Source organism: Thermobia domestica, chromosome 12, assembly GCF_964235325.1.
Source record: "Thermobia domestica chromosome 12, izTheDome1.hap1.1, whole genome shotgun sequence".
In the NCBI taxonomy this organism is placed as follows: Eukaryota; Metazoa; Arthropoda; class Insecta; order Zygentoma; family Lepismatidae; genus Thermobia; species Thermobia domestica.
This window is the reverse complement of record NC_137465.1, coordinates 105,574,309-105,601,899: the sequence shown is the minus strand read 5'-3', so window position 1 is coordinate 105,601,899 and position 27,591 is coordinate 105,574,309. Positions and strand designations below refer to the sequence as shown.

At 35.4% G+C, this 27,591-nt stretch overlaps 1 protein-coding gene across 6 annotated transcripts in view; it reads right to left on the bottom strand.

Annotated features, from left to right (window-relative positions):
• LOC145666574 (tubulin polyglutamylase TTLL13-like) overlaps positions 1 to 27,591 on the bottom strand; it is a 211,565-nt gene that overhangs the window by 151,265 nt on the left and 32,709 nt on the right. For all 6 annotated transcript variants that reach the window (XM_081733930.1, XM_081733929.1, XM_081733932.1 and 3 more), the window contains 2 exons: positions 18,405 to 18,535; positions 13,372 to 13,528 (listed from right to left, as the gene is read on the bottom strand). In XM_081733930.1, coding sequence (XP_081590056.1) covers positions 13,372 to 13,528; positions 18,405 to 18,535 — 288 coding nt within the window. The remainder of the gene's footprint in view (positions 1 to 13,371; positions 13,529 to 18,404; positions 18,536 to 27,591) is intronic.

Below are 27,591 nucleotides of genomic sequence, written 5' to 3'. Positions count from 1 at the left end.
TTGTAAATCCTGTACCGTAGTACGTGTTTCCAATGCGATCTTCTGTATATATATATATATATATATATATATATATATATATATATATATAAATCTTTAAACCCAAAGATAAATAGTTTATTTTTTGCTCCCCGGTGGCCTGAGGCATGAGTTACCTAACGAATGACCTTCAATTTACTTAAAAAAATATGCCTCAATAGGTTCATTTTCCCCCTTGTTCAATCTGAAAAATTTTAAATTCCGCCCAATAAGTTGGCAGTTTTGACCTGCTTAAATCTGTTAATTTGGTTTTCAATTGACCATAACAGCGTTTGCACACGTCCCCGGCAATGCCGGATCCGGTTCCGACAATGCCGGCGATGGAGTCGGCGGCAATGTAATCAAATGGTAGCTGGCACACGCTTTCCGACCCGGCAAAAAAGCCGGTGGAACTCCCGGCTCCGGCAAATGCAGCCGGACTAGCCGCCGACATGTCGGTGCCGGCTCCGGCTCCGGTTTTGTCGGCGGCAATGTTTTATTATGCGTAGATGCACACGCAGCCGGCAAAGACGGAGCCGGCTTGTTGATAGGTTTCTTCAATCTAGCTACAGTGAGTGAGTGGCAAGGCGTTATGTATTCTTGTTTCTTTTCCTGTATTTGGATTTTTTGTTTACTTCAGGTTTTTTATTATTTTCTTTTTTCACATCATATGAATATATAATGAAGAATGAAATAATAAAAATGGCTGTGAGGTACCACAGATATAGTGGCTTGCTATTTACATAAATTCTCAGCAAGGGAAATTCGGATCTTGTTTGAATTATCCAATTACGGCAACGCGTAAAGTGAGTTTCACACATGTATGTATGTATATTAATTTGTTATCTTCTACAGCTGAAACTTACTTAAACGATTTAAACAAAGGGGTCGTTGGATTCGTTTTGATAGAGAATATGTCTTAGCATATATGAAGTCATAATTTTTAAAAAAAATCAACTTGGCGGAAATGAACAAAATGGAGATACGAAGAAATTATGAATCTAGGATAGTTGTCCAGTGCTTATCCTGTTAATTATGCAACCCAGTATGTACGATATAAATATCCATCATAATCGTAGAAGTAGGCATTTTCAAGCATAACAAAGGTTGTAAATAAAATTAAAGTAAATAAAAACTACAACACAGCTACAGAAAGAACTGAAAATGCACAAACAGAACAAGAAAATTTCTATTCTTGTGGTTGCATACTGTTTTACCTTATAGATCGTAATAAAAAATATGTACTCTGTCTTGTCTGGTATTTGTTCCATAGAACGATTGTATACTGAGTGAATAGGCAGCCGCAATGTTGCCTTTGTAGAGATTATTATTATTATTATTATTATTATTATTATTATTATTATTATTATTATTATTATTATTATTATTATTATTATTATTATTATTTTAAATAGCTTGATCTCAGCATGTTTCAATTTTGAGAAATTTAAATAGATGTTAAAATTATGGCAACAAAAGTGAAAAAAAATAGAAAGAAACCAAAAGAAGGCCATATACCTCGTGCGCACACATCCACACACACAAAGAGCAAATATACCTTTGTGTACTAAAGAAAAGATATTTGGGGATTTAGACGTTAATGCTCCTACGTCACTTGATTGACGTAATAAAATTAACTTTGTTCTTTGCATTGAGCTATTTCTCAGATATTGAACGACCCTTCCATTTATTCAAGTCAGTCTGTAATATTACACGGCTCTTGCAAAAAAAAAAAAAAAAAAAAAAATCTGAACAGCGCTGAATATGATTACTAATTCGTTGTACTAAGAAATCGAACGTTTGTTTAGACATGCGAAAGTAATTAATAAAAAATTTCGAATCATATGTACGCAGCTTTTCATATAATGTATAAAACGGACTCATGTTCTCTCCTTCACGTTCAAACTCAAACTACCTTTCGGCACCGGCATTACCGGGATGTGTATGCAAAGCAGAGCCGGCACCGACATTGCCGGATCCGGCTCCGGTTTTGCCGGCTGCGTGTGCAAAGCAGCCCCGGTTCCGGTTCCGGCATTGTCGGTGCCGGATCCGGCATTGCCGGGGACGTGTGCAAATACTCTAACTGTGTCCAATCGGTTTTGTGCCTTTAGTTGCAATACCAAATCGAGAACCACGTCTTCAAGATATATGAGTAGGAGTTCCTTTTTTCTTCTCGACATTCCACGAATGCAATAGCGCAAGGTATTCGAAAAACATGAAAAACCTATCAGGATCTTCTGTAGCGTATCCAGAGTACTTAGTAAGGTGATGGATATTAAAAGAAGGGCGGGAATTTTGTTCTACCATATTTGCAATGTCCTCCGGAAAAGTATTTTTCCCTGATCTGGTATGATGCATACCTAAAAATATAGTCACGTCTAAGTCACTAAGTTCACTGACAAGAAATATCACATACCTATGTATTAAAAAAAAAAAATATCACCTTCGGTTAATAAAAATAGCGTCCAGTAGGGGGGTATTCAGTAAAACTGAACGGTAAAGCCTCACCATGTAAAACACTGTTTCATATAGGCTGTAGGTGGAGCAAGGTAATAAAATGAGTGTTTGGAATTCAACTCCCACTACCGGCTTTTATTAAACAATTCACTAAATAACATTATTTACAAAAATAATACAAAGATTTGTTAGGTTAGAAATACGTAGGTAGTGCTTGACCGTGAGATCGCGGACAGGATCTCCACAGAGCCTCGTGGCAGGCTAAGCAGAGTGGTGAAAGGAATCCCCAAAGCTCCGTAGCAAGCAGCGAGGAGGTTAGAAGTCACAGAGCCCTGTAGCAGGCTAAGCCAGGATGAGAGGAATAACCAAGAGTCCCGTGTTAGACTAGGGGCTTGGGATTAAGTTACACCTAATGTTCCGTGACAAACAGTAGCAGGGATACCAGAGAACTGGTACTGGTCCGCTGGTTGCTGCCGAATTTATAGCTTTCCAGGCGGCGGTGACGCTGCTGCTCCGATACCATCGACTGCTTCGTAAGAGGAGCCAGAAGTCTGTCGTCTGCTAGTTGCAATGAATCCATGTGGTGCGTAGTATCCCGACGTAAAACCATGTGGTGGTGTTTGTAAACACAAGCGTAAAGTATTGTTTGTATACAGTACCACATGGGATATTACAATATTAAACAGCATTTATGAAATATAATTTGCTTTATCGGATACAAGGACGTAGATTAAGTATAACAGCACCAAATGAAATAATCTAACTATAGAAATAAAAAGAATAGCTATTGACTAAAACGAAATATCATTTAACTGTAACGACCGATAACGGGTCGTTACAAATTACATTGCATGGTAAAATTTTCGTGTTGCTTAAAACGCTCAGATGACCCAACTAGTATTTATACAATCTAAAAGGCAGATTTCAAGATGGCAGTCATGACCTGGAAATATTCTAATAATGAATGTCTTATGAAAAATTGCAGGTTCCAAAAATGAGATCAATGTAGACAAGTGACCATGATATATAAATACAGTGGCATACACATTATGCACTATTTAACTTTTAAAAATGCATATCTGACATAAAGTTACAAGTAATTCAATGATATTAAAATTTCAGGATAGTATCTTCATTTCCAATTTTACTGCATAAAATATTTTCTTGTACAACAAATGACAATTTCTTCTTGAGGAACTAAAGTTGCTGCACACTTTTATAGAAACACCACTGTAACGTTGACTTAACAAAAATATATAGACCCATAGAAAAGCATTTCAATTACTGATAATGTTTTTAGTGTTATCACCTATACAGTCCTCTCGGGAAAACACGACTAAATCTTTGTTGTTTCGAAGAAAGAAATTTAGACCACTTCTCTAAATTTTTCTTTCACTTTATTTAAAACTTGGTGTATTGTAGTTCCCTGTCCAATAGATACTACAGATTTTCAATAGTTTCAGATTAGTTAACTAAAGAGGAAGAATGAGCATTTTGAGTGTTGCACAGCGTATCACATCTGGTGGTACGCTTGATCCATTAATTGGAGTTTAACGTACCTTTTCAGTATGAGACATAATTTACTGCTTACAGTGAGATTCGTATCACCAATTGGGATTTTATTAGAGGCTTAAACTCCCACTGTGACAGTATGCTTGGGATCTCTTCCTTGTTAAGTGAAATAAATAATGTTCATTACTATTTCTATGTAGTGGATGGCAAATAATGACGCAACAAATAGAAATAGTGTATATGTCACTTTTCAATTAGTGACAGATTTACAGTAGCCGATGTACTGTCATGCCTCCCCAAAAACTTAAACATACACCTCTCTCGTCAATCGGTGAGACTGTAGAGAAAGGGGCCTTTGAAACTCATCTTACAAACTTATATAACAAAACGTTCTCGTCACAGGGGCAGTATTGAGAGTTTAGAAATCTTTCTTGAACATGAACAAACCTCCAAATAATCACATGATTTCCATCGTATTTGCCATAGTGATTTTCTTCTATCAGATCCAAATAAACTACACTTAATTTCGTCTACGAAAAGAAAGAAAAATTTAAAAAATGAAAATGAAATATTTCAGTTTATTCTTCTACGATTATGCCCTTAAGGCCAAGGGAGACGATGCTTAAAGCAAGTGAATGATGACGGAAGAATTGGTGGAATGACAAAGTGAAGGAAACGGGAGTACCCCGAAAGAACCCACGGACACGATGTTGTCCAGAAAGAAAAATTAAAAACTCAAATTGTTTGTTATGAAAAGCTTAAACAAATTCTTATTCTATTCAGTTTGTGTTGCACTTTTCCCTCCTAACAGTTTTGCAAAGCTCTCTTATTAGTAATAAATTAGCTTTGTTACTCTCTGCTACAATAGAGTGGCTTAAAAAAAGTAACGCAGCACCAAATTAAAAAATAATGGACTAAAATCTATATATAGGTATACCAAATTATTAGAAAAAATGAACCGATACATGTGTGTTAGGAAATTCATTTCTAACTGAAATGTTTGATAAAGATCTTTTTTTATTTATTTATTTATTTTATTTTTTTATTTTTATTTTTTTTTATTTTTACAAAAATTTGAATGTTAAAATGTCTCACGTTCTAAATTATACGAGATTATCCAGTTAAATTGTTACTAATAAATTGAATTCTAATTATAGGATAAATAATTTTAACATATACTATGGGTATGAGAATACATGGCCATGGAGTGCAAGTGAAACCATACAATTTCCATATTAATTCAACAATCTTTTCAAAATCGGACGAGAAGAATACTTTGAAAGTTATTATAAAATATTAATCCTATATAAGTAAAATGTTAACTAGTTTTTCAACTATCCCATCTACTTAGACGAAAACGTTCCAGATGGAAGATCAACCAAAGGCATTTCTTTTGAATGAGAATTCTACAAGAAATAGCATGGACAAACCAACGTACCCACCTCGAATCGCGCCTTCATTTTCCATTAGATGAAATCCTCATGGCTAAACCTCAGATGGATAGTTGTACGGCCTCACGAAGAAAACCCCTGTCTGAAGAAAGGACGACTTTAGCACAATCTAGATATCCACAATTTTACAAGAGAAATGTAGTTGATGATACACAAAATCACATGCCTGATCCCACAAATAATAAAGTGAAAGAAGATAACTGATTCGAAATATCAAGTTCTCGTTAACACAAGAAAATAATTTAATGCACTTAAATTTTCATTATTAATATTCAAATGTCAAACATGTTTTTATTATATCAAGAGAAACAAATATATTCTTAGCAGCAGCTAGAAACTTTGTCTAGATTCAAAGATCTAGATTTGTCTAGACATGAAGAGGCCTAATTTAGTGATTGTATTTGGATTTAATAATAAAGATTCACACAATTAAGGCGCTACAGCGAAAACGACATAAATATGTCCTCTTTCCATATATCAATTTCGTATGATTCTCCATGTTATATATGTTGACAAACTTTAACAAAGAAATTATAGAAACTTTACATGTATTTTGTTTTTCTTCTGTACAGCTCTATTTTGACGGGAAGAATATTACGTTAGTTGCGTGAGTCGAGTTTAGCCGTGAACGCAACGCTATTATGCGTAGATTATATTGCTAATAGTGACACACATATACAGGAATGCTGACATATACAATCAGCAGGGAACAAGAAAGGAATTTCACGAAGAATGTGTCATTACAGAAAATTTAGTTACCGTTCTAGCTGTCAGCATTTAGGAAACGTTTTCTGGTGATAATCAGAAAAATAATGCTTTGAATTATTCTACAATGGGCAAGTAAAGTCATTTTAAGATTCTTTTCTAACTGTATGAAAAGAAGTAATATATTTATTCACAAAGAAGAATATTATTCCAAAATGGAGAATCTAAACTTCTGGTATTTACCTCTGATTAATAATAGAATGAAACTGCAGGTATGTCAACATCACAATAATATTTACCTAGTATCTACAAAGAGACTGTATCTTATTCGAAGAAAAATACTAGAAAAAGCATACTTTAGAAAATTAAAAGGTTTTTATATAAATAGGCCATACAAACTAAGATAAAGTATTAGTTTGGAGCTAACAGAAGATACGAACATGACAGATGTCTCTTTATTCCTCCCAAAAGACTAATTTGAAATTCTACGAAAATCTTGATTTGCCAATGACAACTTTATGAGCTCTTTTGTAACTATTGGAAAGGAAAATCTTGTGACAATATGTGAATGATCTATAAAAGTTTGTACTTTACACTATAGAACCTTCATATAGACTAAACCTGACAGACACGAAATAATATCGTGCGAACTAGACTTGAAAAATAATGCTGCTGATGACTATGAAGTAGCATACGAAATCCGAAAACAGAAAACAAGAAAAATTAGAAATGATCGTTAGGCAGAAAATGACGTACTTAGTGATTGAAGTTATGACAGTTTCCGTCCCTATTTTTAACAAATAGTAGTTTTAATATAAACGACTCCCATGGCAACTATTTATATAAGCGTATTTTCAACGATGACAAGTCAGACTTCTATTTTGCTTGGAAAATGATGGCAATAAGAAGGCTAATTCCTGACATTTCTTTTCTCTTTCATTGTTGATTTAAAAGCTTAAAAACAATTAGCAATTAGCGTCTGTTTTGAATATTGTATTCCTTTCTGATCTGTGAAAGTCAAAGTCTAAATCTTAACATCTTAAAATTTAAATATCGCTAACACCAATGCCACAAGTATATAATTACAGGACATGGACTGAAACATGTAAGCAAAGAATGAGACCAAAGGAACAATCATAGTATCTTACGTACTTCAATGAAATCTTATGTAAATACAACCTATGCCATTTAACGTTATTATGGATAGTCATTCTGCTCCTCGGGCGCATGTGGAATGAGAGCAAACATTTTCATCTGCCAAACTTACAATTGTCCTGGGAATGGCAATGGTTCCATTTTAGCTTCCTATTTTGCCGCCATTCACACAATATTCCCACTGTTTTTCTCGCAGTTCAACGTAGTCTGCAGTAGTAGTAAGCTTGTAATCTGTAAGATTATTTGCGCCTAATCGTATAAGTTTCGTTATTTTCCAAAACTGAGTTTCGTTTCTACAATAGTGTCACAATGTGCCATAAACCTTGAGTGTCAGTGCTTGCTAACAATATATTGTGTTACACCTTTTGTGTGAAAAAATCTGATAGATCAATTGTGTCTGATCAAGTTTTAAATATTTTATTCAATGATATGGCTCTCGAGCAATAAATTTTTGACACCATCGGTGACAGCATTATTCTAGTACTCTTTCAGACCATTACAGTGAAATTGCAAATATTAATGTTCTTAATACAATTCACATGGCACTCGACGAAGCGTTAAAAAGTAGAATAAAGACAAGTTATTTGTTTCTACCGAATTCCATACACAAATGAAGAAAACTTATGGTAGTTAAGTATGTCATTTTAAAAATAAAACAAGGATAGTCTTTGCCATGTTTCAAACATGACATCTATTCATGTTTCATAGTATAATGCAATAAGAACTCAAGAATGAAAGAAATGATGTAAGATTCGATTACAGATTTCTGGTGGATGACGGCAAAGGGTGGTTTAAAATCTATTTGATCATTCTCATAACATCCAATAGGTATTCAAACTTCATTTAAGTGATAATGTATGTCTTTTGAGGAGAGAAGCCCTTATAATAAAACTAGTTAACTTGGCCTCATTTTTAGAAAACCTGCATTTTTCTATAAAACATGCATTACTTAATACAGTACTTTATAAGTTGGCCACCTACTTTGAAATTTGGCAGCACCGAAGCGTTATTCCTATGCCGTTAATTTACCTTTGTATGTTGGATACCTTTGTGATCTCCATTTCTTAGAAATCCTTTCAGAATTCGTTTAGTGTTGTTCCGGGTGCTTAATAAACCCAAGGAGAAAATGTTCATTAAGAAAACTTCTCCAAAAATACAGGAGGCAGTTGTACTGTTTATTAGTGTTTGTCTACTGTCGGCAAGAGTATGTAAAAATATCGGCGCCATTAAGCTTTTCCATTTAGATTCTACATTACAACACATTTAGGAGACTAGTTTAAAAGGATTTATTAGTTATTGATGTCCTTTGTTTTCGTCATGTGTTCGAACGTTTTTCCTTCCGAGAAATTAAAAAAAAAAAATGACGATCGGTTTCATGTTGAAATTTAAAGGAAGGGGGAAAAAAAGGAACAGGGCAAGTCTTCATTTTGTTGTTCCTCTCCTTGCTGGTCAGTCACCATTAGCATGGAGAATGTAGCTGTTCATAAATTCATAACAGAGTCGCTTTTGGTGTTTCGCTACCCAGAGAGGTGAGGCAGTATGGATGTTTTGAGTTTCACTGGAACTATCTTATCTGCCTCTGGCTCATATTAAGAAGAGAACAGAATAAAGAACGTGTCGTAGTGTTTTGTAGGTAATTAGTACGTTGAACAACATTTAAATTATTGTATACGAATGGCAAACTAAGGTGCAAGTCAAATTTAATATTTACTTTATGAAATACAAACCACATCATAGTAGATAATAACCACTGCATTAAAAGTGCTAATACATGTATTACGATTTACAATAGTTTTTGTTTGAAAATATTTTTTTTTTCTGTAAGTTGTCCATTTCCCAGTGGAACCAATGGTGACAAGCATGGAAAGATTTTGTTCTATTGAACAGCATCCATATTTACTTGCGAATGGTATCAAACAATATTAGCAATATATTGTCCATTCAAAGTGTAAATGGGAAAATAACATATAACATGATTTTTAAATTACGTCATTGTGTAAAAAAATGAAAATGAAATGAAATCTTTGAGTTTTACGTCCCACGGTTATGCCGGTTAGGTTAAAGGAGACGGTGATTATGAGAGATGAGTGAAATGGTGGAATGAAGAAAGTGGGAGGAAACGGGAGAACCCCGAGAAAACCCACGAGCACGGTGTTTGTCCACCACAAAGTTCACTTGGCGGGGGCTGGGATCGAACCCGGGACCCCAAGCACCAGAGGTGAACGCTCTACCACTGAGCCACCGCGCCCCCCTCGTCATTGTGTAAAGATTTTGCATCTATTCATTATAAACAGTTTGAATTATATTACTAAAAGTTTCAAAAATTTTTGACAGTAATTTTCTGGTAATAGCAATTATGCTTACATGCTCTTTTTTCATAGATTACCTTAATTATAAATCACTTGTACTGGTCACAAAAAGCAGGACTGCCTTCCAGAGACCAAGTTCGAAAAAATTACCCTAGTTCCTTATGAATTCCCTTTAGGTCTGGGTCCTTTTCTCTGCATTTTTGCAACAGTCAGGGGTGGAAATTGAACGATAATATTCCAGTATAAACAAATTAATTTCGTTATAAACAAACAAAATAGACACAATACAGAAAATCATGGCAATTTTAAAGTTGCAATTTTACCCTAGAACGATTAAATAAGGAAGGGAAGTAGGGAAAATTCGTAACTACAAACACACTACAATGATTAACCTTCTGCTTCACGTGACTTGCTAATTGTTTCACTGTCAATTCGAGTGTTCCCAAAACAAACCTTGGTTTAGTTATCTTCCTTGAAGCCAAAACTAAAAAGTAATTTATGAAAAACCCATTATAGTCAACAGGGTAAAAGCAAAAATATTTGAAAACATTCTGTTTTCTGGTATAACATGTAATTCATCGGACCCGTCTTTTGCATAGGAGGTTGACAGGAACTATATTTCAGGAAACAAAGTAATATCACATTAATTTTCAATGTCAGTATTGCATCCTAGTAGAAAATGTACCAAACCTAAGTAAATTTTGCTGCCCGTACGACGAGTTACTTTTCTTTTTTTCTTTTTTTAAGCTGGGCTCTTAAAAAGATATTTTTATTAGGAAAACAGATAAAGATTTTCGTAATTTATTTTCTGTAAAGTACTTTAGCAAGTAACTCTGTAACTAGTATTTAAAATCAACATACAAACACGATAAAATGGACCGATAAACACGATACAAACACGTTAAAATGTATGTCTTTCGCTACCAATCTGATGTAGTTAATAGCTTTTATTCTGTAGGAAAAATTTGGTATTATTAATTCATGTATATAGTATATAAGACAGCTAGAGACAGAAAAAAATGGAGGCAACTGATAGAAGAAGGCAAGGCCCATATCGTGCTGTAGAGCTCTATAGTAGGGTATGTACTATATAAGAAAAAAATGAACGGTAAAGTAGCAGATTGTATCTATTGTAACTTGATTTCTCTTAACATCGACGCACATACTACTTGTAAATAAAGAACAGATAAAAAAAATAATGTATAAAAGATGAGAGATCTTCATCCGACATTACTGAGCTTCAAGCATGATATACACAATTAATTTCGAAAGTTTGTTACTTTGAATTAAATTTATACGAATCAACATACACTGAAAACAGAAACTAGAGAAAAATACACCACGTAACCATAAAAACAAGCAAATTGCTATTTAAACAACGTTGTTAACTATGTGAACTTATATGCTTGTTGTTAACTATGTAAATGTGAATAGTAGTCAGACGATGCATTTTTTATTCTATTTGAAGCGACTCATTACAGGCGATGAAAAATGGGTGAAATACGAGAATATCAAACGCAAGCGATCATGGTCCCTCCACAAACGACTTCAAAGCCTGGATTGTCGGCAAACAATGTTATGTTGAATGTTTGGTGGGATTGGAAGGGAATTGTCCATTTTGAGCTGCTGCAACCTGACGAAACCATCAATTCGGTCCTGTACTGTCCACAACTCCTGAAAAAACGACCAGAATTGGCCAACAGAAAGGGAGTTGTGTTCCACCAATACAATGCGCAGCCACATATATCTTTGATGACTCGGAACAAATTGACGGAACTTGGTTGGGAAGTTTTGATGTATCCACCGTATAGCCCGGACCTTGCACCATCTGACTACCTTTTGTTTCGGTCTTTACGAAACTCTCTGGCCGACCGAAGCGCAGCTGAAAATCACTTGGCCAAGTTTTTCAACGATCAACCACAGAAGTTCAACAGCGATGGAATTATGAAGCTACCCGAGAAATGGCAAAAGGTCATAAGTAATAATGGTCAATGTGTACTTGATTAAAACTGATTTTCAATAAAGCATTTTTTTGTTGAAAAATGTACCAAAAAACCGCGGAGACTTTTATATGATCTATTATCTCCAAAACATAGGCAACCCTTTGAACGTAGGTCACTCTCCAGGAATACCGGAAAACGAACCACTTTCTTGCCAACAATAACAGAAATAAGATTATTTTGAAACTTTTCTGACACACTAGGTGCCAGTTATAAATCAATATTGGGAGTATGTTACCTTAAAATTTTATTTCATAAAAATCTAGTAAAATGTCATTTACTGACACTTTAATGTTAAGAAGCGGATTGCTGTTCAGAATAATGGGATTATAATTGTTCCAAGATTTGTAAAATTCATTTCAAGCACATGCTCACTTTGCTAGACTATAATGTCATTTTGCTATGAAGGTTACTACTGAACCAACCAAAATACCAGTCTGTGTTTCAAATCTTTGTAGTCGAAAATATTGTAACCCGTATTCTCACTTCATATCATCTCGGAATTCTGCCATTATTGGCAGGTCACTTGCTGCAACTTAGAAACTCCTATGCTTTACGATCTCCAGCTAACCTTATAACGTTTACTCCATGGGATGACAATCCTAAGAGAGCAAACATTACATTAGATAGTCGTGCATAGAATGTTTTGCCTGAGCGTTGACGATGAAACAAGTTATTACAAGTAATAGCTCCTTTCAACGCCAACTACACATAAGCAAAAATTCCAAATACAACCTTAAATATGCGTACACACCAAAGATCCAGCATCATATTTTTCGAAAGATAATAAACACCACAAACAATAAGTAAGAATTATTTTCGGTACCATGCACATAAATTGATTACCACGAGGCTTGAGGACATAACATGCAAGTCACAATCAATACGCACAAATGGGCTTAAAATTTTAATAATTAACCATACTTACATAACCTGATATTAGGTATTGGATATTACACTAAAATTGGGTATCGATGTTTTTTATCTAGTAAATTATAAGCGGATATACGAATGTCAAATTACATTAGTATATGATTATGTTCTGCAGCAAGGTATTTGAGATGTTACATTTTTCTTGTCTCGGCGCCAAGCAAAGTTGCCTACCGCCAAATCTCTTTAGTTCTCGCGTGAGTTTCTCGTGTTGGATGGCGTAAGAGCGGACAGAGCTGTGATTGGCTAAAGAAGCACTGGCCAAGGTCAAGTCAGTCGTCTGCATCATCTGAGCGCGAAAACACACACAGAGAAACGTAGTCTGCTTGCAAGTGACAATCCTTTTAAAATAAAAGAAAATTAAACTGCTTGAGCTGCATACAACCAAAATAATATCCAAATGAATTTATGACAACCTCTTCGTCCTTATGTACGATTTTTCTGTTTTTGTACTGTCCATTAACTGTAGCCTTTGTCGCCTCCCCCCCCCCTCTCTCTCTCTTTCTTTCCTGTTACTATATCCTCTATCACCTCCCTCATGATACAATTCCTTCTCAACCAATGTCCCAATCAGTTTATCTTCCTCTTTCGATTACATCTAAAAGTTTTCTTTCTCACTATTTCTAACATTTCACTTCATATGGTGTAGTTTTAAGTACAAGTATACAATTTTTTTTTGAAGTTTTCGTACTTTTCGTCTTAAATTCAGAGTTTCCACACTTAAATTTTGAAGAATGACTCATATTATTATATTTTCTACGTAATAACATTGATAATATGATTTGCTGAAACAACCAAGTGAAACATAATATTCAGGTATTTAATTATACTTACTTTTGTTAGATATAACTGGCATATAGAACGAACGTCTACTTTTATGTCTTTTACACTCTTAGTTAGAAAAATGCCTTCGCCGCGTGCTCCAAGGTCAGGTTTACAAATGTATGTTTTATTCTTATATTTGGAAGCGTAGGTAAGGAGATCACCATAACTGTAACAAAACAGTACATATACAGAAAAAATAATTAAGTTGCTCGTAATGCCATATTTATAGTATTATAAAAGATGTCCACCCTGTTTCAAAAAGAATATGCGTATTTCGAATGCATATATTTATTAAACTTTAAGACATACGAATATGAAATTTTACACACATATTTACGAACCTCTCAAGTTCAAATTACAGATGTTCAATATGTCCTCCATCAGCGACACGAACAATACCACATCCATACTCAAATTCCTCCCATACTCGGGCAAGCATGTCCTGCGTCACTGATGTTATGGCAGTACGGATCCGGTTCTTCAACTCTTCCAGGTTCTGTGGAAGTGGTGGTACATAAACGTTGTCTTTAACGAAACCCCACAGGAAGAAGTCACAGGGTGGCAAATCCGGTGACCGTGGAGGCCAGCTGAGACATGTTAAGTCGCCAGTTCCTTGACTACCACTCCAACGGTTCGGTGGAGTTTCATTCAGATATTCACGCACTTGGCGATTCCAGTGAGGGAGGGCCCCGTCTTGTTGAAAAATGAAGTTGTCTTCGTGCAGCCTCGGAAACAACCAGTTTTGTAACATAGCGAGATACTGCTGCTGACTGTTAACCGTGTTTCCATTAAAGAAGAATGGGCCGTAAACAGATGATCGGGATATCGCACAAAACACATTGACTTTGGGCAAATCTTGTACATGTTCAATGACTGCATGTGGGCTCTGTAGGCCTCAAATTCGAACATTTTGTTTACCTGACCACTAATACGAAAAGTCGCTTCATCACTGAACAAGATGCGTTGTGCAAAAGTGTTATCTTTGTGAATAGCATCCAAAATCTCGTTACAAAATACCACACGTTTGCGTTTGTTATCAGAACGCAGAGCTTGTAACAGCTGTAACTTGTACAGCTTCATAACCAACCGACGTCTCAAAACACGCCAAATTGTTGTTGTCGACACTTGTAACTTCTGACTGGCACAACGAGTTGATTTTAAAGGATTACGTTGGAAAGCAGTTTGAATTCGTGCAACGTTTTCTTCAGGAACACGAGGGCGGCAAGGACTCTTTCCTTTACATACACATCCTGTATCTACTAATTGTCGATACCATCTGCGAATGTTCCACTCATTCAGAGGATCAATTTGGTACCTCAACCTGAAACGTCTTTGCACTGCAATCACGGAATTGCACTTCGCAAACTCGAGAACACAAAATGATTTCTGCTGCGGAGTAGCCATTTTAAACATATGACGGTTACCAAGCAAAACAAAAGACTACTGACATCTAGCGGCTATTAATATAAACTAGACTGTATTCGTTTCTCCAATAGCCGAGCCGAGGCGCAGCGATCGATAGTTTAGACAAAATAATTTTTCGTAATACGTATATTCTTTTTGAAACAGGTTGTATATTATTATTATTATTCACAAAACTATACACTTGCTTTTATTTTAAAAGATTTGTATGAAGATAAAATATTTTCATCAGTAGATTAAAAAAAAAAAAAAAAAAAAAAAGTAGATACGTGAAACACATATTATTTTTCTAGAACTATGTGTCCGAGCATTGACGAGAACGGTTTGTCTGTGTGTGTTCAGATCACTGTAGTGTCGACATGTATCTACATTAATGTGTGTTGTGAAGCTCCTTTACTGATTCATATTAACATATTAAATACATATTTTCTAGTTAAGATGTTTTCCATTTAATATGATCCTGAAATAACAAATGGACAGATGCAGACGTCAGCAAAAGTGCATGTCCATATCTTGTACTTAGGTGTTATTGTATTTTTACCAAGAACTTAGGAACGATCTCATGAGTTATATTTGGAATACTTACATAGAATTACGTGTTCTTTACGTCAATGAAATCGGAATAGAACTTGAGAACGAAGACACAATCAACTCCGTGCATACATCCAACCTCGCCAAGGCTTAACGAAGCTCGCGAAGACCCAGAGAAGATCACCAGGTGCGTAGCAAAATCAAATCAATGTTGACTGTGTTCTTCGCAATGCGCTACATGAGTACGTACACGAAGAACACATAGATACAAAGGACTTCTCTTCAGAAATTTCCCTCGTCTACGTAACGCTCTTTTTTCGAAATGTCCAGATCTGTGGACTTCAAAGTCCCGAAGTCTGCACCAGGATAATGATTCCATTCATGCATCTAATGTGGTTGTCCTTTTCACCATCCAAGTTTTGTCAAGCTCCCTACTCTCTGCGTATAGCATAGTGAGACTTTTGCCTCTTCCCAAAAATCTAAAGGTAGTACCAGAAAGAAACTCACTTTCGCACTCGAGAGATCTAGTGCAACACGATGACTGTTCTCGTAGCACTTCCCGATGATGGTTTCCAGGCCTGTTTCCAGCAGTAGAAAGGCTACCAAATTTGGTGCGTGGAAGCAGGAGAGAACTAGCTTGAAGGGGATTAGGATGAAGAAAACATCAGTTGTGTATTGTGTTTTTTCAAGACCATGGTCGAATACTTTTCCGACAGGCCACGTATACGAAAGTTACCTTAAAACATGTTAAAGTTGGAGTGAATATGTCCATTGATTTTTAAATTATGTCAACCAAAACCAATAGGTCCTACTAGGACGTCTAAAAGAAAGTATATGCAATGATTCACGGAAATTGAGTAATTTTTAGGAAAGTTGTGGTGAACATGCTTTCGTATCAACACATATCAAATAGTAGGTTTTGGAGAAAATCCTGTTTTTCGTGTTTCCAACTTTTACTTAAAATTTATAAATGGCAAGTGTATCACAAGAGATATATAAATATGAAGTTTTGATCCTTTAACGCAGTGGTGAGCGCGGGAAGGGGCGGACTTTCGTTAATGCAACGAAAGTAATGTGAAAGAATTTTATGAAGTAGCCCCATATTTTTAACCTACAGGATGCTTTCCTGGATGGCATTAGAATAGAGGTATTTTGTAAACGTAAGTTGATTTCTCTTATTCATGTTTCAAATCGAGGTAATAAATAGATAAAAACTACCAAGAATGGATAATTGGATTCACGGAAAAGAATACCTTTTACGTATTAGCTTTGCTGTTTCCTTTATTGAATCTAGTGCCCTTCAGTAACAAACGTTTTTCTGTTTATTATTATTGATTACTACCTATATTCTGTTCTTCTTTTAGAACGTCAATTGAGGTTTCATATCTTCAAGTGTAAGTCCCAGTTACTTCCAGATGTACAGTACCCTATGTACAGTAAAAATTGCTCTAAATGAAGAGTAGTGATGAAAGAGCGCGGATAACTCTCCTAATCAATTGGGGGAGAGGTTACGGGAATCTTCATTTTTTGACTAATTTCAGATGGTGAAGGCTGTGTAAAAGCCGCACTAAACATTTGCACCACATTTTGTCAAAATCAAATATTAAAAATAAATAAATAAAAATTTATCGGATATGTTTAACGAGCGTTATTGTGGAACCGACGGAGGCACACACAAATATCGATTGAGTAAAATGCCACAAGCTTCGCTAACCCTCGCTTCAATTAGGAATATTGAGACAATCGTTAACTCATCAGAGTTATTCAAGAATTTGTCACAGAATACTGTCCATACTAACTGTGATAACGGTAATCATAGTTATATTATCTATTGTATTTGAAATATGAATAAATAAAACAAAAATATTCACTGTTTCGCCGTTAGCACTCACAAGAAAATTCTGTTAAGCCTTAAAAAAGACTATACTGGGGCCATTTTCTTCCTCTTTCGATCATTTTTTGTTGGAATTTGTAGGTAAATAGTTTGTTAATTTTTCTAGCGAGTAGCCCCCTGCAGTTACTCAGCTGACACAATTATTATGAACAGTATGAGTAGTATGAATAGTTTAGGTAGAATAAGTACACCATCCAACAGAGTGTCTACTAAAATTCCCAAATGAAATTTCGTGACTTTTTCTTTTCCAAACTATAAAATTTTGTAACATTCTCAACAGCGAATTTGGGTGCGAATTGCCATGTATGCGATAGAAGCGTGCTTTGCTTGCGATTTGGTAGCGTCTAAAGCCGACCATAGATATTTTTGGTGGTGAATTTTGACGTTTTATAGAACAAAATTTTCCAGTCTGTACTTTTGTTTGTACAAATAAAAAAATCGTGACCCAAAAGCTAAATTTCGTGACTTTTTCTTGACTTTTATGACCGTTTTCTGATTTCGTGACTTTTTCATGACTTTCGTAACCGATAGACACCCTGTCCAAGAGAATATTATTGTAGAAGTGTGGAGAACTCGCATACTGCACTTGGCACCTGACAAATGACACAGAGGGAATTTGAGAAAGTTGATCTTTAATTTGTCACCTGCGTACTATTCAAAAGAGTTTTTATTTACTAATGTCAAAAGATTTTATTTTTTTAAACATATAAATAAATCCCATACATCTTAACTAAAACAGTTTCTTACTTATATTTTGATAATGCTGATAGTTCTCAGCGAAAATTCGACGTTTAACATGACTTTTCCAACAATCTATAACAGTTTAGGAAAGAAAGCTAAGTACGTTTTTCAATTTATTGATTACTATCATATTTCATTGTAAAAATACTTAAATTTGAAAGAATATAATTAAAGCTAAGTACGTTTTTTCAATTTATTGATTACTATCATATTTCATTGTAAAAATACTTAGATTTGAAAGAATATAATCTTACTAATACACTGATCATGTGTCTGGTGTAAATCTATTACATCTTAATTTATAACTAATATGCAGGTTATTTAAAATACAGTTTATAACCTTGCTGTACACTCACTGCAGAATTTTGTTAAGATAAGTTTTGCAGAAAATTTTATCATTGTAAAAATAAGCCATAATATACAAATATAAGCTAAAGCAGTATTTATTACTTACTCTGCTGGTACCACCCACGTTCTAGGAAAGAAGTTATATTCATGAGGAAATAATTTAAACATACGTGAGAGGTTCCGAGCCAGTAAATCCTTGCGACAAATCTCAGTCATTCCTGGAAAATGATTAATCCTCTGAAAAGGACCCAAACATACAGTATTTTATTAACGTATATTGAAAATGTCATGCAAATAATAATAATAATAATAATAATAATAATAATAATAATAATAATAATAATAATAATAATAATAATAATAATAATAATAATAAAATCAGTTAACATGTAATTTTACTTACTAACTTTCCGTATTACTTAAAAATCATAATAATACACAAATAAGTTGGAGATTACATTCTTCACTTGAGTCAATCGGTATTGAACATATGTGATCATGACAAATTTTCTTCAATGATCATAATCTCGTAACTGTGAAGATTTTCGATAATTTAAAGGAACACTAAACCAGTAAATAGGAGAAAATTTGATGTTGGAAGGTTTACACGGTATATCCGATTAATACTCATAATTAGGGGCGTGAAGTTTTCGTTTTAACGATAACATCGAAAACTTGAAAAAAAGCAAAAACAAAAGTATATAGATACAGCTAAATATATGATAGAAGGCCGTTTTTGCTGTTTTTAAATCGCGAAATAACGCGAATTTCGTACTTTTTTCAAAATAACACCAAAATGCACTGTATAAAATGATAGATTTGCGAAATCGTCATGTTGGCCGGTAATTCTGATAAAATAACACAAGGTAGTTGCCAATTTAGTTGCCATACACTAAATTTAATTGCCAATCTGCGGGGAAAAGAAATGGACAAATTGAATAAAGTTGTAGTGAAAATGAAGTCCTCATTTTTGAATATACGGAAAAGGAAACATGTGTATTTTCAGTTCTCTAGGAGAAATACCCGAATAAATAAAAAGCTCCTTTATTATTTCCTAGCTCTGTCCAGAGAAGATGGAGTTTATGTTGTTTTTTATTTAGCAACTTACATACAAGATGCTGTGGAATTCTTCCAAAGAGAGGACATGAGATGTATTTCAAATGCTGCAATGGATTTTCTTTCCAATCTGAACCCGGAAGAAGTGAACATGGTGAAAGCTTCAGTAATTTTTGTGCAGGATAATGGCTCGGATCTAGTTCATACCATCGAATTTCTGGAAAAATTGACTTACGCCACTGCCACCTTCTGGTCAGTAAGCTTCAAGACCTTAAATATGACTACCACTTCGTTAAAGATCGAATCTTCTCCGATTTAACGACTTTAGCATTGTCGAATTTGGCACAATGTGTGTGAGATAATCTCACAAGAATGTTCACGAATGTGGGTCTGGTGTTACTGAAAAAACTGGAAGATCTCATGGAAACTGATCCTTCTAAAGATGCGTTCCAGTTGCTACACCAATGTTCAACCCTCAGTGTACTCTTGAAAATAGTGTGACACCTGAATTTTTAAAGCAACTGAAACAGGTTGAATAAACTGTCATCTCCAGAGCTCGCTAAAGAATACTTATCCTTAAAAGATAGCGCGAGAAGATCGGTAGATAACGGGAAAGAAGTGAACTTTCAGGAAACCATCCTTGTACTGAAAAGTGAACACAAAGATTTTGCTGCCTGTGCTCTTGAAGCAATACCTTTGCCAGCTTCCAGGGTTGATTTTGAAAGATATTTTTTCAGAATACAACTTCATAGTTACGCTAAAGAGGCAAAACCTTAAAGAAGAAAATGTGGAAATGTTGACAATTTTGTTCTTTGAAAAAAAAAAAAAAAAAACATTGAAGAAACTATACATTCGCAATTAAGTGAAAATGTTTGTTGATAATGAAATGAATTACGTTTTAAATAAGTACATTCTGAATTTTTTTTAAAGTGAAAGAAAATGTTAAGAAACACCAATGACATGAATTGCGTTTTAGGAAAGTATATTGTGAATTGATTGCTTATTTTAAGTGAAGAAAATGTTAAAAAACACTGCAGTGTGGTTTTTAGTCGATATATGTACTCAAATCATACATTAAATAAATCCGAGTTTAGGACGGATATCGAGCCATTTTTTTCTCAGATGTAAGCCCAAAAATATAATTTATTCTTTTAAATTTAAGATGTCAAAATTTAAAATTATTCGTTTAATTTTAAAAATATATTTTATTTTAATTAGCTTTCGCAGACCACTTTCTCCATGTTTACAATATACTTGCTTTACAAAACCATTACAACATAAAGCAAATAACCCCTATTTGCTTGCATTAAATCTCAAAAAATAACACCGATTTTGTGCAAAATAACACTGATTTTAGGGATAAAATAAAACTAAAACTTCACGCCCCTACTCATAATAAATTTGAAGTCTTGCAGGATAAGGTCATGATGAAAATTAAAATAAAACTGACCGATGATAACGAAATGTGCAAAAATATCTGTAACACTGCCAAAAGCGCAGCCAAGGAAACGGTTAAAAAGCGTAAACCCATAGGTCAATTAGGAACTTCTGGACTTTTTCATCAGCAATTACTTATACCATCGTTTCTCAAATTCTTTTTAAGACTAATTTTGTTAGTCAAAATGTTCTACGGACACCATCCTACTCTTGTCCTCTTCGAAAGGAGAAAAAAAAAAGATATATATATATATTAATTGATATGCTCCGTCTTCGCAAGGAAAATTACGTTTATGGAAAGCATGTGAAGCGCTTAAGATATCGATTTCAATGAAAGTCTAATGATAAAAATTCGTAATGCACTCCCTTCCCACCTCCATGCAGTCTTCGTTGCCGTCCCCACGCCTTCGTTGAAAGTAATGGAATAAATCAAATGGATAACGGGGAAGGAAAACGCCTTTGGCGTTGCATCTCTTGTCGATGCCCAGACTAGCTGACATGCATGGAAAGAATACGGGTAAAAGAGTAACGTCTTCAGCATTTCCATCTCGACACTCTTGTTGAAAGTAAAAGAGTGAGTCAAACAAATACTGAAAAGCAAATATCTAATGCCAACAACAATTCCCAGTTCACGCGGTTAAAAGCCTTTTCTATACAACAAACACCTCTTTCCCTTTTTCTATAAATCTTTCATCAATTACCTTAATAAGCTAATTTTATCTCTTGTGCCTTTACCTCTTCTAAATCCGAACTGCTCCTCTTCAACTTTTTCATTTGTTCTTCAATACAACCTTATATTTAGAATTCGAAGTATAACTTTTGCTGCATGCGGGGTAAGACTAATTGTTCTATAATCCTTACATCTCTTTAGGTTCGATTTCTTAGCCAACCGTATCATGAGTCTTCAGGAAATCTTTTGGCCACTCTCCTATTTCATATATTTCATTAAAAAGTTGGAACAATTCTTTCTTGCTCTTACCTCCCATATTCTTAACGAATTCGATTGGTATATTGTCTATCCCAGTTGTTTTTCCATTCCCAATCTCGGATATAGTTTTCTCAAACTCATCCCGAAGAATACTTAATCCCCAATATATTGAGGATTTTCTCTCGTACTTCATTTTCTACTCAACATCTAGATCACATGGTCTATCCCTACTCCCATATAAGTCCTCAACATATTTTTTCCATCTTCTCACAACTACGTTCCTCTCCCTTACTACCACCCCATCTTTATTTTCTACTGCTGTCGTAATACACCCTTGTTTTCTCTCAAGTTCCATAGATCAGTGGCGACGTAAGGGCGGGACAGGGGGCGGGGGCGACGGCAGGAAAAATATAATTACCAAAGAACCTTGCTAGCATGAGCCGTACAAGGGCCGTCAAGGTTTATAATTCACACCTTTATCAGTGCAAGAAAAGGGCAGAAAGAAAGGATCAACGTACATATGCTTTATTAGGGTACTAGTATTCCGTTGCTAACTAAAAGCTCTTTGGTGCAAACGCTATAGTCGCTCATTCATTTGTTTCCCTTCTGTCTTCTTTCCTTTGTCCTTTACAAGTTGAATTTTCAGCGAGTGAAACCCTTTTGCTTAGCTGGTTTCCCCATTTTTGCTCTTGTTTTTTGGAATATGAATTTACACTTCAGCCCACAAATTTAGAGTGAAGAAAATGTTCAATAAGAAAACAAGTGTTCAAATATTCAAAATACTTCAGCATTTATATTTAATTCAACTTCTGATTGTTCTCATCTGGAACAGTTGTCACAAATCATTCGATTTGTTGACATACAACGTGATTCTGTTTAAGTTCGGGAAGCATTTATTGATTTTACCTCTGTCGAAGGAAAGACTGCCGAGAGTATTTCTGCTGAAATACTGAAGAAACTTCAAAGTGATAGGCTTGATATTAAGATTAAAAACACCAGTCTCATGATAATCAGGCTACAATGGCCGGGCAATATTCTGGAGTTCAAACTTTGATACGGAATATAAGTCCTTTGGCCATTTTCGTTCCCTGTAACAATAATTCAATGAACCTTGTAGCGTACATGCTGCACACGTTAACGTTCTGGCGGTCACTTTGTTTGGAGCAATGGAACGTTTGTTTGTATTCTTTTCTAGATCTACTCACCGATGGAATGTACTGCAAAAGCACGTGAAGATTGGTCAGAAACGTGAAAGTGACACCAGATGGAGTTCAAAAGCAGAGGCTGTGAAGACACTTTCTAGTCAATTGGATGAAGTAATTGATGTGTTGGAAGAACTGCGTGACACTTCTATTGAAACGCTTAATACTCGAGGAGATGCCGGTCCTCTTCTTGCAAGCATCCAGTCATTAACCTTCATCGTTTTACTGTATTTCTGGTCAACAGTTCTCTCATATATTGATCGGACCCAAAAATGCCTTCAATCACAGTATATGAGTTTCAATTAGGATCTTATTCAGTTACAGAGCCTGGTTGACATCATTGATACCTGTAGACTTGAACTGGCCAAGGAAATCATCCGCAGCTGAAGGAAGTTGCAGGGCATAGAACATAATTGTGGGTACACACAGTAGGAGAAGGAGATGCATGCCTGGAGAAGCAAAGAATGAACCCCTGACTGCACAGGCCAAAGTGAAGCGTTCTATCAATGAAATTCTAGATGAGATGAGACAACAAATGTATGACCATTTTACTCAGATGCATGACCTGAACGACAGATTTGGATTCTTGGGTTCTATGACCAGCTTCGTGCAGCAGCTAGATCATGAGAGCGAGGAAAGGCTAAAAGCATGTTACTCTGATTTGGCTTTGTTCTACCTGAATGACCTAGATTGCTTAGAATTATTTCAGGATTGTAAGGATATAATCCGATCACTAAGGTGTGCTCAGAAAGCTAAAGAACAGCTTGACGTTTCCCCACAAGGCATAGGTATCTTCAATGGGGCTTGAAGTTTAGTAAAGTTTGGCAACCGCTCTTCAGATTTTGATAACATTGTCCGTATCTGTCGCATCATGTGAAAGGTCTTTCAGCAATATGAAATTAAATAAAATCATAATTGCGCTCCACTCACGAATCTGCTATTCTTTCTATCGAAAATGAAATAGCATCCATTTCGGATTTTGATAATATAGTTGAGACTTTCGCAGCTACCAAAGCAAGGAAGTTACTCTGAATGTTGGTGGAACGCAGGCTAATATGGTAGTCGAACTACTATCGAAAGTAGTTCATGTTTCAACTTAAGGCAATAAAAATACAATAGTACCAAAAGAGTAATAAGAAGCCGTCAAGATCTGTCAATTGACTGGTGATAGGTGGTAAAGTAGGATGGTATAACGCGTAGTAGAATTCTGTGCTCACATATTTAAAAAAAATCTATATTATATCCCCAATTATTCAATATATTCAGGATTTTTTGTTATAATATATTCTAATACTAAGTATGTTAGTAAGTGGTAATGGAAATAGTCATAAGTGACAGAATATAAACATGACTGAACTATTAAATACAAAATAATACAATCATAAAACAAATGTGAAACCTGGAAACAATAGTTAAAAAAAAAGCAGGAGAGAAACGTTGTAATGCTTAACCATTCATTGATATTTCGGCAAGAGCAGTGAGACTAAATACAAGGATCGTTCTAGGTTGACCAGGACTTTTTATTTCTTCAGAGAAAACAGCACAAGAAGCACCAAACTATGTCAGCTTTTCAAAGTATTCTCCGTGCGAGTTGAGGCACCGTTGCCATCCTTGCGGCAGCTCCCTCATTCCTTTGGCGTAGAAAGAACTTGGTTGTTGTTGTAGCCACTGGAGGACATCGTTCCGCAGTGCTAGTCTTTAAGGGGTGCAAACAAATGATGATCACTGAGGGCAAAATCTGGCCGATTCAGAAGCTGTTCACAGGCAATCATGCGTGTCCACTTCTGATCAAATGTCAGCTGGCGGGGAACCCACCTTGCACAGATTTTGCGAAAGCGTAAGTAGTCATAAATGATTATCTCAACACTCCCGACACTGATATTCACCTCGGCAGCAATATCCCGCACTGTTACTCGCCGGTTATCAAGAATCATTTGCTCAACATGTGAGAAATTCATTAGTGTGACTGCACTCAGGCGAATGTGTCCATGTGCTTCATTTGTCACCAGCTTCCGTCCTTCGCGAAACTGTTCACACCACTCGTACACTCTTGTCCATGACATCGTTTATTCACCATACTGTGCTTGCAATCTTCTGAAAATCTCAGCTGATTTAACTTTCTCCTTCACAAGAAATTTGATTACTCACCGCTGCTCCACAGACACACTGCCTGCCGCCATGTTCGCTGCAACTGCTGCGCATGCGCCAAATACGTCATACTGGGCGCTAGTTACTCGAGAAGGAATACATTACATCACTCGCAAATTTCATCATGATCTGGCTATTCATCAATTATTTACGTACGAAAATCCCGCTCAACCTTGAACGACCCTTGTAAATCGTGTATTATCACTGGACAGAAACATAGTAAAAAACAAGTGAAGAAGACACGCAGGAAAGGAATTATTTTTGCCATTATTTTCGGTTAAAAAAAAAAAAAAAAGTGTTTAAGTATCGTGTATGATCATTGGAGAGAAACCGAATGTTAAAATCAATGGGGCTAATTGTAGGAGAAAAATCTAATCAAATGAAACCCATCTAGCGTAAACTCAGGTCACAAACCATGAATAAACTTAATCATATAAGGAATAGCACAGGTGAAACACTAAAGGCGAGAAACATAGAACTTACATTTAGAAATCGCATCGGTTATATTATTTAGAAAAAGTGGAAAGGCTATTACTCACCGCAAAAAAAAATATGTAGCAGAATTTTCTTCTATATGCAACAGGTAGCGCTTTCGGAAGATCCAACTTGCTTCATCAGCCTGTGGTAGACTTACAAAAAGATAAAAACCATGGAGGATGATTAAAAAATGATTAAAAGGTTAGGATATGTAAAAAAAACAAATCTTCTGTCAAACATTAAAACACACGGGAATGGAAACTTACTGACATTGTACACTGTTGTTCATTGTTTTCTGTTCTTGCTTTCCAAATTATGAAAGTATGTAATGAAAAGATTACCCCAAATTATATTTATTTCTCCTCTATCCAGATTAAGTGAGGACCTTTCTTTGTGAATATAATATAATTCTTTAATTTTTTGTTCCGTTGCTGTTTTTGCTTTTTCAATTGAACATGAGGTTTCGAGGTACGAACGTGCTCAGTTATTCTAGTACAAATGTTCCATTTTGTTTGACCTATATACACTTTATCACACTGACATTTCACCCGATAGACGCCACTGCTTTGTAAAGGGTCAGTATCGTGTGTTTTAATGTTTGACAGAAGATTTGTTTTTTACGTATCCTAAGCTTTTAACCATTTTTTAATCCTCCTTCATGTTTTTTTTATCCTTTTTGAAGTCTATCACAGGCTGATGAAGGAAGATAGATCTTCCGAAAGCGCTACCTGTTGCATGTAGAAGAAAATTCTGCTACATATTTTTTGCGGTGAGTAATAGCCTTTCCGCTTTATCTCATTGAATATAATCACCGCTCGCAATATTATGATGGTTACATTATTATTTGCAAGTTTTTCAATATCAGCTCATTGTTACATTTTGTAGGTAAATTTGTCTCTAAATATATTATTAGGAGCATTACTTCCGCTATTCCATCTAATTACAGTACACATTTAAACTAGAATAGTATAAGTGTAGGATAAAGTATGGATTCTTTGTTGTTACGTTTTGTTTGTTCTTAAGATTGTTATTTCTGTCGTGGGTTGTATTTCCGTTACATTTATATCCATAATCCTTTTTCTATTGTGTTCTTTAGTTTAAAAATGAATTTAAAAAAATATACATTGATAGTCCTGGTTCAGTTTCATTTTTAGATACCAGCCTGAAGGAGCTCCGATCTACTTCATGGCCCCGGGCCCCAGTTTGCCTTACGCCGCCACTGCCATAGATTTCACTTCCTTGTACATTTCCTCATACTTCCCAACTCTTCCTAATTCTTCAATGTCCTCATATTTTCATTCGTAAAGCTCTTCCCTTACTCTGTCTATTTCCCTTTGCAACTGGTTGTTTAACTTTCTGTCCTCTTTAGTATTAACTTTCTTTCCCGCCCTCATTTTCTGCAACATCTGTTCTGTAACCTACGATTTCTTAGCTGCTTTGTGTTCGTGGTAACCTACTTCTCCTGCAGCCTGCTGTATGCAAAATTTAATATGCTCACACTGTCTGTTACGGCTTGCACCTACCCTTTCCTCGTCGGAATACTTTCCTTCAATTTATTAAAGGTTTCTTATCTCCTGGTTTTTGAACTTTCCAGTTCGACTTCTTGTTGCCTACTTTTATTCTGGGTACATTTTTCAGTTGAATATCCACTTCGGCCAGCACAAGGTTATGATCAGAGAAAATGTCGGCCTCGGGAAGGGTCTTTGCGTTCTTGAAGCTATTCAATACTTGTCCTGAATCATAACACAATCTATTTGTATCTTCAATCGTCTATTGAGGATTTAGATGTAGAAAGGCTGGATAAAAAGTAGTAGCAAATATTCTCGCGTGAGAGGACTATGTCTTAAGACTGCAAGAGATGCGTAGCTGATAAGGGAATGTGAGGCGATCAAGTGTGGCGAGTGGTAACAACTGTGTGTTATTCGGGTAAAAGCAGCAATGACATTAAGTAGAAGAAAGTGGAAGCGCTATAACAATATGTTTCGGAAAGAGGAACAACGTGTGTTGGTCAAGATTGAGTTGGCACTTGGGCGCAGTGCATAACA